This window comes from Helianthus annuus, chromosome 4 (assembly GCF_002127325.2).
Source record: "Helianthus annuus cultivar XRQ/B chromosome 4, HanXRQr2.0-SUNRISE, whole genome shotgun sequence".
NCBI classification, from domain to species: Eukaryota; Viridiplantae; Streptophyta; class Magnoliopsida; order Asterales; family Asteraceae; genus Helianthus; species Helianthus annuus.
The window spans coordinates 11,379,830-11,395,510 of record NC_035436.2 but is presented as its reverse complement, the minus strand read 5'-3'; the positions used below and the strand labels follow the sequence as shown (position 1 = coordinate 11,395,510).

The following is a 15,681-nucleotide window of genomic DNA, read 5'->3' as shown; positions in this document are numbered from 1 at the left end:
TCTTAAAACCGAAGAAAGTTAAAAAGGAGGTGTTTGATTATTTTAGGAAGAGGTTTTCCGGAGGACTTACATGAGCAGCTGGAGTTGGAGTGTTTCTTTGAGAACCGGTTGTCGACTAAGGATGTCGAATCCCTTGTGGCGGCCTTCACGGTGGAGGAAATAAAATCAGAGGTTCTTTAAGATTGACTTTGAAAAAGCTTACGGCAATGCTAATTGGAATTTTGTCTCCTTGGTGTCTTTGGATTCACGATATTCTTTCTATGGCTAGATCCTCGGTTATTGTTAATGGCTCACCGACCTTTGAATTCCAGTGTGGACGCTACGAGGTGATCCGATTTATTCTTTCCCTTTTATTGTGGTGATGGAGGCTTTCTCCGGTATGATTAACAGCGTGGGTAGGGTGAGTGCGTTTAGAGGCATTGTTCTCCCGAACGATGGGCCGATCTTAACTCATTTCCTTTATGTGGATGATTGTGTGTTGATGGGTGAGTGGTCGAACTCGAACATTAAAAATGTGGCAAAGCTATTAAGATGTTTTTATCTTTGTTCGGGTTTGAAGATAAACATGAGGAAGTCTATTATTTTTTGGGATTGGTGCGGACTCGTTTGAGGTTGAAAAGATGGCTATGGCCTTGAATTGTAAAGTTCGGTAGGTTCCTTTTGTGCATTTGGGGGTGTTGGTCGGGGCGGATATGAATCGGCTAGCCAATCGGAAGTTCATTTTTGATATTTTCAAGTCCTGATTATCTCTTTAGAAGGCTTCTTTGTTATCTGTTGGTGGACGTGTTACTCTCATTAAATCGGTTTGGAAAGTTTCATAACTATTGTTTTCTCTTTTTAAGATCGCGACTCAAGTCTTAAAAATGAACGACTTTAAAAAAATGAATTGTTTAAAAAACATATGGTTATAAAAAAATGGTAAAAATGAACTGTTCAATTAAAAAAAAACTAATGACTTTAAAAAGAACGATTTTAAAAACAAATAGTTTAAAAAGAAACGATTTTAAAAACGATACACGGTTTAAAAAGGTTAAAAAAACATTCTTTTGAAAAACAACACTTATTTCCCTTTGCATTCTATCTAGCGATATAACAAAAAATGATAAATTAGTTTCTTCTTTTTCTTTTCTGTTCAATAAAAAAAATAAAAAAATGAACAATAATAATTCTTATCAGAAAAAAGTTTGAAGGCAAAAAATTTGGGATCCTCATTTTGGTCAACCAGCTTGCTTGTTGTTTTGTCTGATTCAATAATACGGCTTATCCTAGTGAGTTTTATGGACCCACTGGACCAGAAGCTTATCAAGCTCAAGCATTTACTTTTCTAGTTAGAGACCAACGTCTTGGAGCTAACGTAGGATCCGCTCAAGGGCCTACCGGTTTAGGTAAATATTTAATGCGTTCCCTGACCGGAGAAGTCATTTTTGGAGGAGAAACTATGCATTTTTGGGATTTGCGCGCTCCTTGGTTAGAACCTCTAAGGGGTCCAAATGGGTTGGACTTGAGTCGGCTGAAAAAAGACATACAACCTTGACAAGAACGTCGTTCCGCAGAATATATGACTCATGCTCCTTTAGGTTCTTTAAATTCCGTGGGTGGAGTAGCTACCGAGATCAATGCAGTCAATCATGTGTCTCCTAGAAGTTGGTTAGCTACTTCTCATTTTGTTCTAGGATTCTTCTTCTTCGTAGTATAAAAAAAGTTGTTTAAGAAATATGTATTTATTTTTATATTTAAAACATATTTTGTTAAATTATAATCGTGAAGTGAAATATAGAAATAAAAAAAATTAAGTAATTACATAAATAAAAATATTAAAAGAAATTTATAACTAAATAAACAGCCCCTAAGCTATAAAAGGACCATAATACCCTTAGGGGGATCGGAGTGATTGCAGGGAGTGGATGGGGGGAGTTGGGTTGCCGCGGGGGGAATGATACCGGGTGAATGATCGGTGCGTGGGGAGTAGGAGAGAGGAGGTTTTTTCGGTGAGTATTCACCGAAGGTCAAGATGAACAAAGGGAGAGGAGAGAGAGGAGAGAGGATAGAGAGAACCAATGAAATTTTTTATTTTTTTAATTGAGTGGGTGTTTGAATCACTCCTAGTGTTTGAGTAGAAAATAGAGAGTAAAAGGAGGGAGTTGACATGGCATGAGATTATTGGGTAGAGAAAACTCAAACACCCTAAAGTGTTTGAATCATACCCTCCACCCTTATATTTAACTAGAAAAAGTAACATAGTTAGTATAAGAAGGCCAAAATCCTTATAAAATACAATCTTAGGGTCTAATATATTAAAATATTTTTTTTAACTGAAACGATTAAACTGGTTAAACCAGAAGAACCAAAATGATAATTTAGTCTATAGAAAATTATCCTGTCCACATCAAATGGAGGAGACCACTAGACCATAGTAAAAAGCACTTGACCGTTTGACCGATTTGAATTTGGTCAAAATCACCAAAAAAATAAAAAAAAATCAGGAACCCTAATTGTCAACAAAAACCCTAAATCCTTCAAACTTAACGACTTCTATCACCAAAAACCTCTCATTTCTCCATTAACACACTCAATTAACCCGAGAATGGAGGTTGAGAGGCTCTACGACGTCGTTTCCGGTGCTCCGGTGGCAGAGATCTTCAGTTTGATGGTTCAGACGGTTTTGGATGCTCAGAAATCTGTTCATTGGCTTCTGTTTTTGGTAAATCTGCACTATGTTATGAATTTATTGTTTAGGTTTACGAGATCTGTGTTAGTTTCAGTTGTTTCTGTGCGTTTTATAGTTTTAAGTTGCTGTTGTTATGTGAATTAGAGGAATTATTGTTGTGGTTATATAGTTTTCATTTTGATTTGTAGATCTAGATTGATTTAACGCGTTTTTTGTTGAGGAATTTGTTGCTGCTGGTGGAGTTATTTTATGATCTTATTCTGTTGCTGTGAAATTTGTTGTTATTGATGGTGATTTACATTTGGTTGCTCTGTGTTATGTGCTCTAACGGTAATGGTTATGAGTGTTTATGGTTCGGTTAGGCCGGATTTGACGGCTGAACCAGTAAGTAAGGTTTTTGGAAACAAAAAAAACTAAACTGAACCGGCTGAACTGACCAAAAACGGATCGGTTTTGATGGTTTGCTTTTTAAGCACTGAATCGTATCATTAGATCTTCGAAAGTTTAACTGGTAAGTTTAGAAAAAAGATTGAACTTTTTACCTTTCGAGTATTAAAGCCTTTATGAAAGAATAAGGTGAAAAAAAACAAAAATAATAATAGCGAGAAAGCGGTTAAATTAGGGATGTATATGTATTGTAATTAAAAAAAAATACTTATACGTATTATAATCTTTTGATTTCTATATGTGAAAAATACTACTTTTTATTAAACTTATATAGATTACAAAAGTTATTCTATATTATTTTTTTTTAATATTTTGGCAGATTTATCTCGGTTTGGGTGGGTTGGGCGATTTTGATGGTTTTTGAACATCGGTACTAACAGTTGATTGCTTTAGTTAAAGCTGAGAACATTAGATTTTATAAATTTTGTATGAGTGTGTAGCATTGCTTAGAACCGTGTGCTAGATCCGATTAAAGGAGCTTCTTGTTTAGATCTATTGATTATGTTCATGAATTTGCTTCATTTCAATTACTTTTTTTTATTAATTATATATGTTTATCTTTTCAGGTAGGATCGATATCCAATAATGCTGATGCTTTAGCTGACCTGCTTGAAGCAGAGAAGAGGTATGATACAGTATTTGTATTTGCAAATGTTTCTGCTCGTTTACTTATGAACGAGTCATTCCGGGTAGTGTTTGACTTTGATCCCAAACATGTCTAATAAAAAAGAGTAAATTACGAATTTGGCCCCTGTGGTTATATCACTTTTACCCTTTTTAGCCCAAAAAGGAATCTTCTAACATCTGAGCCCCCAACGTCTTTATTTCCAACCCTTTTGGCCCCTAACACTAACCCCATCCCATCCATTTACTTTTAGGGGCCAAAAGGGTTAGAAAAAAAGACGTCGGGGGCTCAGATGTTAAAAGATTTCCTTTTGGGCTAAAAGGGTAAAAGTGATATAACCACCGGGGCCAAAATCGTAATTTACTAAAAAAAAAGAGATTAGCTAAAACAGGAACGTGTTAAATGGGTTGACCGGGTCAAACATGGTGCGGATCTATTTATTTTCAATGCATACAACTGCAAGGCTTTTCTTTTTGTAAACATAACTGACACCATTATTAGGTATAATTCGTTTAAATAAATGCACAAGAAGTGTTTGCGGGTAAATTCAACTTGGTTTAACGTGCTTTAATTTGTGATAAAAATGACCAGTTTCAACCCCAGCCCGTTTTGACCCGTTACGGCGTTACCCAACCACTGCAAGGCTTTTTATTTGTTTTTTTTTTTTTTTTTTTTTTGTGTGTGTGTGTGTGTTCTGCAAGTGTCTTAAGATGGAGTTTACATAATTGCAGGTTTCCTTTTGGTGATCTTAACAAAGTTTCAAGCCCTGACGCTGAATGCAAAGATGACGGTGAATCAGAGGATGATAGTGACGATGACGAGGATGCTGATGTGGGCGATGACAGTGATGATGATGCGGAAGATTCATCTGGAGAAGATGACGATGATGAACAAGGGGGTGCCGATAGTGATTCTGATGCCAACGATGATGAAGACGATGATGACGATGATGACGATGAAGACGACGACGATGATGATGATGATGAAGATGACGAGGATGATGATGAAGACGACGAGGAAGAGGAAGGGAACCAACCACCATTTAAGAAGAAAAAGTAGGAAAACAATGTTGTTTGACTTGTTTCCATTAGTCCATTTGTTTCATTAGTCATTACCAGATTTAGATCTTGAGATTTTTGACTTTAGATCAGGACATTTTTATTTTCCAATTTTGTAAGATTTTATATTTTATTGCATTAGGATAAGGATCATTATAGAACACTAATTATTGCGAGAACAAAAAGAACAACTCTAAATCACTAAATTTTGGGATTTAAGGTTCATATTTCTTAAATTTTATCTTTCTTACGTTCATATGTGTATTATATATACATAAAAATCATATATTTTCTCTACACATAGTCTACATGTATGTAGGTAATTTAGCCTACACATACCATACATGTGTGTAGGTTATTTAAAAACTGAAGATTTTTCATATTTTGTTTTAAATTCTAGTGTGAAACAATAAATCTTAAATTTATAACATTTTCATTTACTTTTTAGATTTTTAGGATTGAAAAAATGAGTGATTCATTTTATTCTGCGTGTTCTCGCAATATTTAGTGTTCTGTGTAGAATCTTCTCCTATTGCATTATAATTATAATTTCTCAAACAATTATCACGACTTCAAATTGCTACATTAATCAAGATTATTTTCAAGTCTCTTTTTTAAAACATATATAATATACAATTAAAAAAATCAAAATTTATAATATACTTATTTTCAAATTTATGCTATTTATGCCCTTTTTATTATCCTCTACTTCAAATAAAGAGTGTTATTTTATAATGTTCCTAAGTTATTATTTTCAGGTATGATATTTTGCAAGTTTTTAAAAGTACAGAGAGCAGTTGTAAACGGAAACGGATTATATGGATCATAAACGGGTTGGTCGAAAACGTGTTGTAATAAACAATTTAAATGGGTTGGAAAGTTTACTTAATATAAATTTTCATTCTAATTTTGAATGGGTGAAGCATGTCAATCCAAACACGACCCATTTATTAATTGGGTTAAAGTTGTATTTTTCCATAGAAAAGTGAGGGAATTCATTTGGCAGTGTATGTTTTGAGTGATATACAAAATTTTATGAGTTCCAGACAATTGGGATTTTGTTTCGAGTTTGTGGGAGGTGGTCAATGTTTGTGTCTTGTGGCCAAAGGCCCTATGTGACAATGTAAAGTGGTCAGTGGGTCACCTGAAACAAATTCTGTTTTTGTTTTAGAATTTTTGTCATTTTTAGAATTTTTTGGTGAAATAAAACCTAAGCCTTTCTTTTTGTAGCTACGATTTTGGTTTGGTTTCTTTTGAAAACCAGGACCAGAATTGTAACCCTTTTTCTTGTTTAAACGTTGTTTCACTCTTGAAGTGTATTTTTTAGGTTTTTCAAGATTTTTCAAAACTTTTAATTCTGGAATATTAATTTCTATTAGTTTGAAAGTCTTGTTAATCAATTCCGTTTTTCAATTCTGAAAAACTTGCGAAAGATGAAAAATATGGGGAATCAAAGTTGAAAATATAAAAGTATTGGGGTTAAATTGTAAAAGATGAAAAACTTTGGGTTAAAAGTAAAAAAGTAAAAGGGGTTAAAATGTAAAAGATAAAACCTTTTGGGTTAAAAGTGAAAAATGTAACTTTTTTTTTGAGAAACCCCTAATGCATACATTACAACAATATAAAGCAACAACTTGTTGCAAATTTATAATATGAAAATAAAATAAAATTTCTCAAAGAATCATCACAACTTCAAATTGCTACATTAATCAAGGTTATTTTCAAGTCTCTTTTTAAAACATATATAATATGCAATTAAAAAATCATAATTTATAATATACTTATTTTCAAATTTATGCTATTTATGCCCTTTTTATTATCCTCTACTTCAAATAAAGAGTGTTATTTTTATGGGCTATGAGTTTTATGGGGTGGTTACAGCCTATATGTTCCCTAAGTTGTTATTTTCAGGTAATGTGATATTTTGCAAGTTTTTAAAAGTATAGTGACCAGTCGTAAACGGATTATATGGATCATAAACGGGTTGGTCGAAAACATGTTGTAATAAACAATTTAAATGGGTTGGAAAGTTTACCTAATATAAATTTTTATTCTAGTTTTGAATGGGTGAAGCATGTCAATCCAAACACGACCCGTTTATTAATTGGGTTAGAAAAGTGAGGGAATTCATTTGGCACTGTATGTTTTGAGTAATACACACAATTTTTATGAGTTCCAGACAATTTGGATTTCGTTTTGAGTTTGTGGAAGGTTTGTGTCTTGTGACCAAAAGTGTCACGTTGGTTGATTGTAGGGCCGATTGTATGGTCATGTGACAATGTGACATACTCGGAAATCGGAATGTTGTTAAAGTCGTCAATGTTTGCGCTTTATAAACAAAAGTGTCATGTAGGTTGATTGTGAGGTCATGTGACAATGTGCCTCATACTCAGAAAATGGTTTGTCACGAATCAGTACTTTATAAGTGATCAATGTCCGAATCATGTGATCAAAAGTGTCGCGAATCAATCATTTTGATCGTAGGGTTATGTGACACCCTGATAAAATTGGATCATATGCTAGAAATTTCCTACATATACATTTACGTGGAGGGGAATAGGTTTCTTTGTTTATTGGCCAAAAATGGCGTCAGTAAAGTTTTTTTTTTTAATTTAGCTATCTATAACTAAAAAAGGGATATCTATATTTACCATGACAGGGTTTCCTTGCCATTGGTCGAAATGGCCAGCCGGCAATACACCATTCGACAAACTAGTTTATTATTTTTTACCCGCTTTAAAATTACGTCTTTGCCCCTGAATAGTTTTTCTCTGCCATTGGTTTAAATGGGCGGAGGGCAATACCCATTTGACCAACCAGTTTAATATTTTTTACCCACTTTAAAATTACGTTTTTGCCCTTAGTTAAAAAACATGGTTATGCCCCAACTTCAAAATACATTTACCCTTTTGCCCCGATCTAAAAAATATGAATTCGCCCTCGGTAAAAAATTCGTTTTTTCCCTCAAGTAAAAATAAAAATATAACTTTGCCCCAGCTAAAAATCGTGTCAAGAAGTTGCCTAACACTCTTTTTACCTTTCCTTTCTAGCAAAACTATAGTACTGTTTTTTAATTGGTTGACAATTATTCGACTATCACCCCACAACACGGGCAGGCATCACCTAGTTATGCGACATATGTTGACTTTTCTAGGGGCAAGTGTTGACTTTGATGAATGTTCGGTTTAAACAGGTTATTCTCCATACCCACTTGGGTTTAGAACTTTAGATACCTATATCCATATTAGGGCTGGGTTCGAGCTCGAACTTAAATGAGCGGCTCGGCTCGTGTATTTTTCGAGCTAAAATATCAAGCTTAAGCTCGGCTCATAAAAACTTCGAGCCAACTCAAGCCCGATCGAGCCAGCTCATTAACTTTTTTACCTTTTTATTAATTTTTTTTTAGTTATTGAGAACTTAAAAAAATTAACACATTTCTAAAACCATACACGCATATATACACAAACCATCGAGTTGAGTCATAGAGCCGAGCTAGCCATTGAGAGCTGTATCGGCTCCAAAACAAAAAACAAAACGAGCTTTTTTCGAGCAAGCTTCGAGCTTTTTGAACACCCCATCCCGATCCTCACACCCATAGTGATTCTTGAATAGAAACCAACACCAACTAAGAAAGCCGAAAAAATCGGCGCTGATATCATGACACTTAACTGCTGCTTCTTGTATACTCCAAAAAACAGAGATACAGTTTCTTTTTCTAGAAGTCTACAACCATAAAAGCCAGCAAACATCTAGAACCATTAACCAGTCCAACACAAAAAAAAAAAAAAAAAAAAAAAAAAAAAAAAAAACTAACACATGTTCCAACATCATCATGTTATCATCATCATCATCATTTGACTATCTATGAGCTCTAACATTTTGAAACAGAAAAAAAAGAGAGAGAGGCTAACTTAAGTGCTAAAAGATGGCTGATGACTACAGTTTAAAGAGCAAACCACCATGAGCAGCAAAGAAGGGTGCAAACACAAGTGATTCCACAGCCATCAGTTTGATCAGAATGTTGAGTGATGGGCCTGACGTGTCCTTGAGCGGGTCACCGATGGTGTCACCGATCACAGCGGCTTTGTGTGGTTCAGACCCCTTTGGTCCGAGGGTTCTTGCATGTTCTGATGCACCAGCCTGGACGATAAATGTAAAGGGTCAAAATCGATAGTAGCATAGACCACAGAAGATAGCTAGAGGTTTCCCCCCAACACTTAAAAACGGATCATTCTTTTTTTATGAATAAAATCTAAGGCATTGTTCGTGTTCATTTGTAAGGTTATGTGTTCACAAACTGTTCATGAACACTTGCTGAATGAGATTTTCCGTTCGTGTTCGTTCGTTAAGGAAATGAACGTGTTCAGGTTTGTTCGTTTGTTAATTTTAGGTAACGAACGCTCATGAACACAAGCTAATGTTCATGAGCACAAATGAAAACAAACGAGCACAAACAAGCGTTCATGAACAGAATATATATAATACACTAATACTTATTAATATTTTATTTGTCAGAATTTTAAAGAATTTAATCAAATATAAAAATTAAAAGCGGTAACAAACTATTGAGCATAAACAAACACGTTACGAACATTCACGAACATAAATGAACGAACGCGGCCTCTGTTCATGTTTGTTCAGTTAAGTTAACTAAACGAACACACACGAATTTCCCGCCAGAGGTTCATGAAGTGTTCGCTGAACATTCGGTTCGTTTGCAACCCTAAAACTTCCTTATGATAGCATCTAAAACAGATAATCACCTCAATATACTTCTTGGCATTGTCCCATGCACCACCGGTGTTCGATGCAGAAATCGCCACCTGCACACCGCAAATTCGTTAAGTTTTAAACAACTCACCTGTAAAAATATTAACTTCATTTTAACCTTTATGCAAACTTATTTAAAAATAAGCATTACCTGAACACCAGAAACTAGCGCGCCAGCAAGGACACCCGAAAGAGTCTCGACTCCAAAAAACGTGCCGACGATCAAAGGAGTCAGTATCACAAGGGCGCCAGGCGGGATCATTTCCTTAATAGACGCATCGGTCGAGATTTTCACACACGTGGTATAATCAGGCTTCGCAAGGCCTTCCATGAGTCCCGGAATCGTGTTAAACTGCCGCCTAACTTCCTCCACCATTTTCAAGGCGGCACTTCCCACACTCTTCATCGTCATGGCTGAAAACCAGTACGGAAGCATCGCACCAACGATTAGACCTATGAAGACTTTCGGTGTTAGAACATCGACCGTCTCGATGCCTGCACGGCTCACGAAGGCTCCGAATAGCGCTAACGAGACCAGTGCCGCCGAACCGATAGCAAATCCCTAAAAAGATAATGTGAATGACCGTTAGAATTTAGGGATGTGAATTTCTAAACGGGTTTGGGTTTAGTCTAAACAAGTTCGGGTCAGTTTCAGGTTGAACCCGCGACCCGTTTAGCTAAATGGGTCAGGTTCGTGTCAACCTAGTTGAGTTGGCGGGTTGACCCGTTTAACCAATTTGTATTATATATTTTTACAGTATGTTTCATTTCTTAAATTAAATTGGGTGTGTATTTTATGCCATAATTATAACTTAAAAACAAAAATAAACATAAGATTTTATAATTAAAATGTAATTGTATTATATACGTTTGTATTTTTTTTTTGTAGTACATTTAGATTTTGATATATTAATTTGCGAAAAAATTAAAAAAAAAAATCAGGTTGAACGGGTCATGTTCAGGTCAACCCGCGAATATTCAGGTTGTGTTCAGGTTCATATGTATGACACGATTTTCGAGTCCGGGTCGTCAGTCTTGTTCGGGTTAGTCTAAAATTTCCGCTTTTGGGTCAGGTTGAACCCGTCAACCCACGAACACGACCCGTTTAGAATCAATATGAGTTCTACATTATCAAGAAAGAAATTAATCACCTTTCCGATGGCGGCAGTGGTGTTGCCGGCAGCATCAAGGGCGTCAGTCCTCTCACGGATCCTATGACTCATACCCGCCATCTCAGCAATGCCCCCAGCATTGTCACTGATGGGCCCGTAAGCGTCTATAGCGAGACCAGTGGCAATGGTGCTAAGCATTCCAAGAGCAGCAACCGCAATACCGTACATGGCAGCAAAGCTAAAACTAACAAAGATGCTGATTGCTATAGCAAAAATAGGAATGATTACGGATTTATATCCCAATGCGAGACCGAAAATAACGTTTGTTGCGGCTCCAGTCCTGCAGGAGTCAGCAACATCTTGTACCGGGCTGCACATCATTAGAAAATAAATTAATAAATGACGATAAACGAATCTAAAAAATATAAAAAATAAACTAGTTTTTTTACCGGTATGTGACGTGATAAATTATAGCCTACAATCAACCCGACTCGTTTTTGAATTAAATTTACGTTGAAATGTAGAATAATCCGAATTCATACCAAAATGTATTATATTTGACCCGACTTGTTTCCAAACAAAATTTACGTCAAAACGTAGACAACTCAACACGTACAAAAAATGAACATGTGCGGTGGCATCGTAACGCATCGTGGTGCGGTGGCATCGCAACGTGATAATGTATAGACTACAATCGACCCGACTCGTTTCCGGACTAAATTTATGCCGAAACGTACAGCAACTCAAATTTATACCATCAAATGAAACCATATTATATTTGACCCGATTTGTTTCCAAACAAAAATTACGTTAAGGCGTATACGAACTCGAATTTATACCAACACGTACAAAGAAATAAAAACGTAAGAAATTAGTTTTAGGGTAAACTCAAAACTTTAGAAACTTGAGGGACTCAAAGTGACATTTACAAAGTTAGAGCGCTACTTTTAACATTATATCAAAGTTTGGGGTTCAATGGGTCATTGTTTTAAGGTTATATATAAATATACCTGTAAGCATTGCTGGTGTAGTACTCGGTCACAAAACCAATGATTAGTCCAGCCCAAAGACCGACACATACACACAAGAACAGTTGCCTGCATATATACGACGAAAATAAACACCGACATTTATTCAAGAGTAAAATGCCATTTTCATCCCTGAGGTTTGGACAGTTTTGCGACTTACGTCCAAAAGTTTGTTTTTTCATATCTGGATCCAAAAAGTTTGAAATCTTGGCATTTTCATCCAGCACGTTAACTCCATCCAATTTTCTCCGTTAAGTCAGGGGTATTTTCGCCTTTTTTGTTAACTTAACGGAGAAAAAATGGATGGAGTTAACGAGCCAGATGAAAATGGCAAGATTTCAAACCTTTTGGATCCAGATGTGGAAAAACAAACCTTTGAACAAAAGTCGCATAACTGGCCAAACCTCAGGGACGAGGTTCAACTTTTGCTTACCAGTTATACACGACCTTCTGAACACCGAAATTGAATATCGTGAACGATGTCGGGAGCCCAATGAAGCTAACGATTGCGATACCAACGGTCATAAGAACAGTGGAGATGATAAGCTGTTTTTTCAACGCCGATTGAATCTCATCAACGACTTTGATTTCAAAGAAATCAGTTGCAAACAGCGTGGTTATCAAGCAAACGATAATCCCAACAGAGCTCACAAGCAACGGATAACACATTGCAGTGAAGTCGTGCTCGATTCCGAAAGAAGAAATCGAAGCAACAACGAGTGCGGCACACGATGATTCGGCATATGAGCCGAAAAGATCCGATCCCATTCCGGCAATGTCCCCAACATTATCTCCAACGTTATCGGCGATAACCTATAATAAAAATATGTTCGTGTTCGTTCGGTTCATTTACATGCTTAAAAAACAATAATATTAATTTCACTTACAGCTGGATTTCTAGGGTCATCTTCCGGAATGTTCCGTTCAATCTTCCCGACAAGATCCGCACCGACATCAGCCGCTTTCGTATATATACCTCCACCGACTCTTCCGAACAGAGCCATCGACGAACCACCGAGTCCGTAACCAGTTATCGCTTCAAAAAGCCCTTCCCAATCGTCCCCGTAATACAACTTAAACAGATTAATCGCGATGTACAAGACCAATAGCCCGCTTGCGGCAAGAAGAAAGCCCATTACAGCACCGGACCTGAACGCGGTAACGAAAGCTTTACCGACGCCTTTTCGGGCTTCAAGCGTTGTCCTTGCGTTAGCGTAAGTGGCGATTTTCATCCCGAGGAATCCGGAAATGAGCGAGGTGATTGCTCCGAGTAGGAACGCGATTGTACTGAAGGCGGCGGTTGCGAGTGCGGGTTTGCACATCTGGTGGACGTTATACGTGCATTTCTGGCTTTTCGTGCTGAAACCCTCGACGGAGCCCAGGAAAAGGAAGATTAAGATTGCGAAAACCACCATGAAAATACCGACGTATTGGTATTCGGTAAACAAGAAGGAGGTCGCACCTGTTGCGTTTGAAACGTAACAAAACGAGGTATGAATTAGCAGAAAGTAGAGGTGACTGGTTTGCAGAAAACTGATTAACCGACAAAACTGAACCGAAATAACTGATTTTCTTTAACGACAATTACAGGTCGGTTTTGACTGTACCTCATTCCAAAACCGAACCACACTGAAGTAACTGACCCAAACTAATTACGGGTCAGTTTCGACTATGCCCGACTCTAAAACCGGACCGCGTCTAAATGACCGGCCCAAACAAATAAGCACTGTTCGGATTTGTTTTTCAACTGAAAACTACGGGTCGGTTTAGACAATGCCTAACTCCAAAACCAAACCGCTCCGAAATGACAGACCCAAACTAATAAACAACTGTTCAGTTTTGCTCTTTTAAACCGACATTACGGGTCAGTTTCGACTATACCTCCCTTCAAAACTGAACAGAACTGACCTCTGACCTCAATAACCGAAACAAAACCGAACCACACTCAACTTGTTTGATTGCTTGTTATTGGATCAAACACATTCATTATTTTGGGCTAAAAAGACTAAATTCATTTTATGGGCCAGTTTTTGAGACTCAAAACATTTCAAGCCCAAATGTGAAACTAAAAATCTATCCATAACCAAACCAAACCAAACCAAACCAAACAGAAAACCGAAAAACCAAAACCGATCCGTTTTCGATTTTGGTTCGGTTTTCGCTAAAAACTGATCCACACATGACACACCCCTCGCTAGGTCTGGCAATATATATCTGTGTAACACACGATTAGACCTGTTTACTAAAAAAAGTAAACAATGTGATTTTTTTCTTTTTTTTAAATAAATAAAATTACGTGGGTCCCTCGTTTCTTTTTTTGGTAAATAAAACATAGAGTAAATTACATTTTGGCCCATGTGGTTATATCACTTTTACTATATTAGCCCAAAATAAGAATTTTTAACATATCTGCTCCTATGGTTTCTATAACTAACCATTTTGGCCCCTAAGTCTAGAGATCGGGGGGCCAAAATGGTTAGTTATAAATACTATCGGGGCTAAAATGGTTAGACTTAGGGGCCAAAATGGTTAGGTATAGAGACCATGGGAGCAGATATGTTAAAAATTCTTATTTTGAGCTAATATAGTAAAAGTGATATAACCACAAAGGCCAAAAAAACGTAATTTACTCTAAAACATAACACACTGTGTTATAGACATGAGATATCAAGTAGTTAAACGAGTTCTATTCATATTTAATACTTATATTATACGCGTCGTCAGAGACCTGTTAAACCCCTGTTAACCCGATAAGATACGATTTACCAGACCAACCCTAGCAAAAACCACCGAAAACCACAATAGGACCACCAATCCATTAATAAAAGCAATCACATATCACCATCCAAACAAAAAAAAACTAGAGTAAACTTCCGTTTTGCTCCCTGTGGTTTGGTCATTTTAACGGTTTTGCTCCAATAGTTTAAAAATAGCCGTTTTCCTCCCTGATTTTTCTAACTTATCTTCATTTTGCTCCCAGCCTCTAACTCCATCAGGGAGGAAACTGGCGACAAACTCGAAAGATTAGGGAGCAAACTTGCGACAAACTCGAAAGATCAGAGATGAAAATGACTATTTTTAAACTATTGGAGCAAAACCGTTAAAATAACCAAACCACATGGAGCAAAACGGAAGTTTACTCAAAAAACTAACTTTATCTACCTAAACCTCCAACTAATTCCAAACAAAAAAAAAAAACCAACAATTAACAACATATTTATAATATAAGAATAATAACATGATACCTTCAGAAATGGCGTTCTGAATCTCAGCACACTTAACAACAACGTTATGATCATTAACTCCCTCTTCTTCTTCAATCAAGTAATCATCATACCCGTTTTTATTACTATTGTTATTATTATTAGCGTTACGGTCAGGTGTCATCTTAACCCTAGACACTAAAAACCATTGGATTAACGAAAAAACAATTCCGATAACGGCGCAAACCGGAATAATAATCTCCGTCGCAAATGTTGACAGTACGGTTGGAGCCATGGAGAGGAATGAAACGACGACGTTTTGGGAGGATAAGTTGTTGGAGAAATTAAGAGAGGTTGTTTGGGAGAGTGGTGTAGTAGGAAGCGGTGTTGTATTTATAGTGTGTATATATAGAGAGAGATAGAGAGGATAAGGTGGACACGTGAGCATGGGATTGGATGCTTTTAGGGTTGTTCGGTGTAGCCGCACTTTTAATCGGACGGTGGAGAATGAAGGATCGGGTTTAAGGTTTTAGGAAGTGTGATTTGGAAACATTTGGCATTTAAGTGTTTTTATACTTTTATTGATTGATAGTCTATTCTTTTTGAAGGTGGGATCCAAATTATACGTTTCTTTATGCCATTTGTGTACTGGCCACACGTTATAATATCACATGTAGAACATTTGGGTGTAATGGTTAACATCGTATAACCTCACCACATACTTTACAAAACATATTTACTTTCATCAACACTCATCCAACATCACCCCG

The 15,681-nt window shown here is 36.6% G+C and overlaps 2 protein-coding genes across 2 annotated transcripts; one reads left to right on the top strand and one right to left on the bottom strand.

The window, feature by feature from the left end:
- Window positions 1-2,439: 2,439 nt before the first annotated feature.
- LOC110935742 (phosphopantothenoylcysteine decarboxylase subunit VHS3) lies at window positions 2,440-4,961 on the top strand. Its single transcript, XM_022178084.2, has 3 exons — window positions 2,440-2,701; window positions 3,682-3,740; window positions 4,472-4,961. The coding sequence occupies exons 1-3, from the start codon at window positions 2,585-2,587 to the stop codon at window positions 4,797-4,799; spliced, it is 504 nt and encodes a 167-aa protein (XP_022033776.1). The 5' UTR covers window positions 2,440-2,584; the 3' UTR covers window positions 4,800-4,961.
- Window positions 4,962-8,456: 3,495 nt separating this feature from the next.
- On the bottom strand, window positions 8,457-15,298 carry LOC110935741 (pyrophosphate-energized vacuolar membrane proton pump 1). Its single transcript, XM_022178083.2, has 8 exons — window positions 14,954-15,298; window positions 12,596-13,170; window positions 12,142-12,521; window positions 11,691-11,777; window positions 10,720-11,050; window positions 9,720-10,130; window positions 9,562-9,621; window positions 8,457-8,938 (listed from the first exon to the last, which is right to left on the bottom strand). The coding sequence occupies exons 1-8, from the start codon at window positions 15,204-15,206 to the stop codon at window positions 8,735-8,737; spliced, it is 2,301 nt and encodes a 766-aa protein (XP_022033775.1). The 5' UTR covers window positions 15,207-15,298; the 3' UTR covers window positions 8,457-8,734.
- Between the last annotated feature and the right edge of the window lie 383 nt (window positions 15,299-15,681).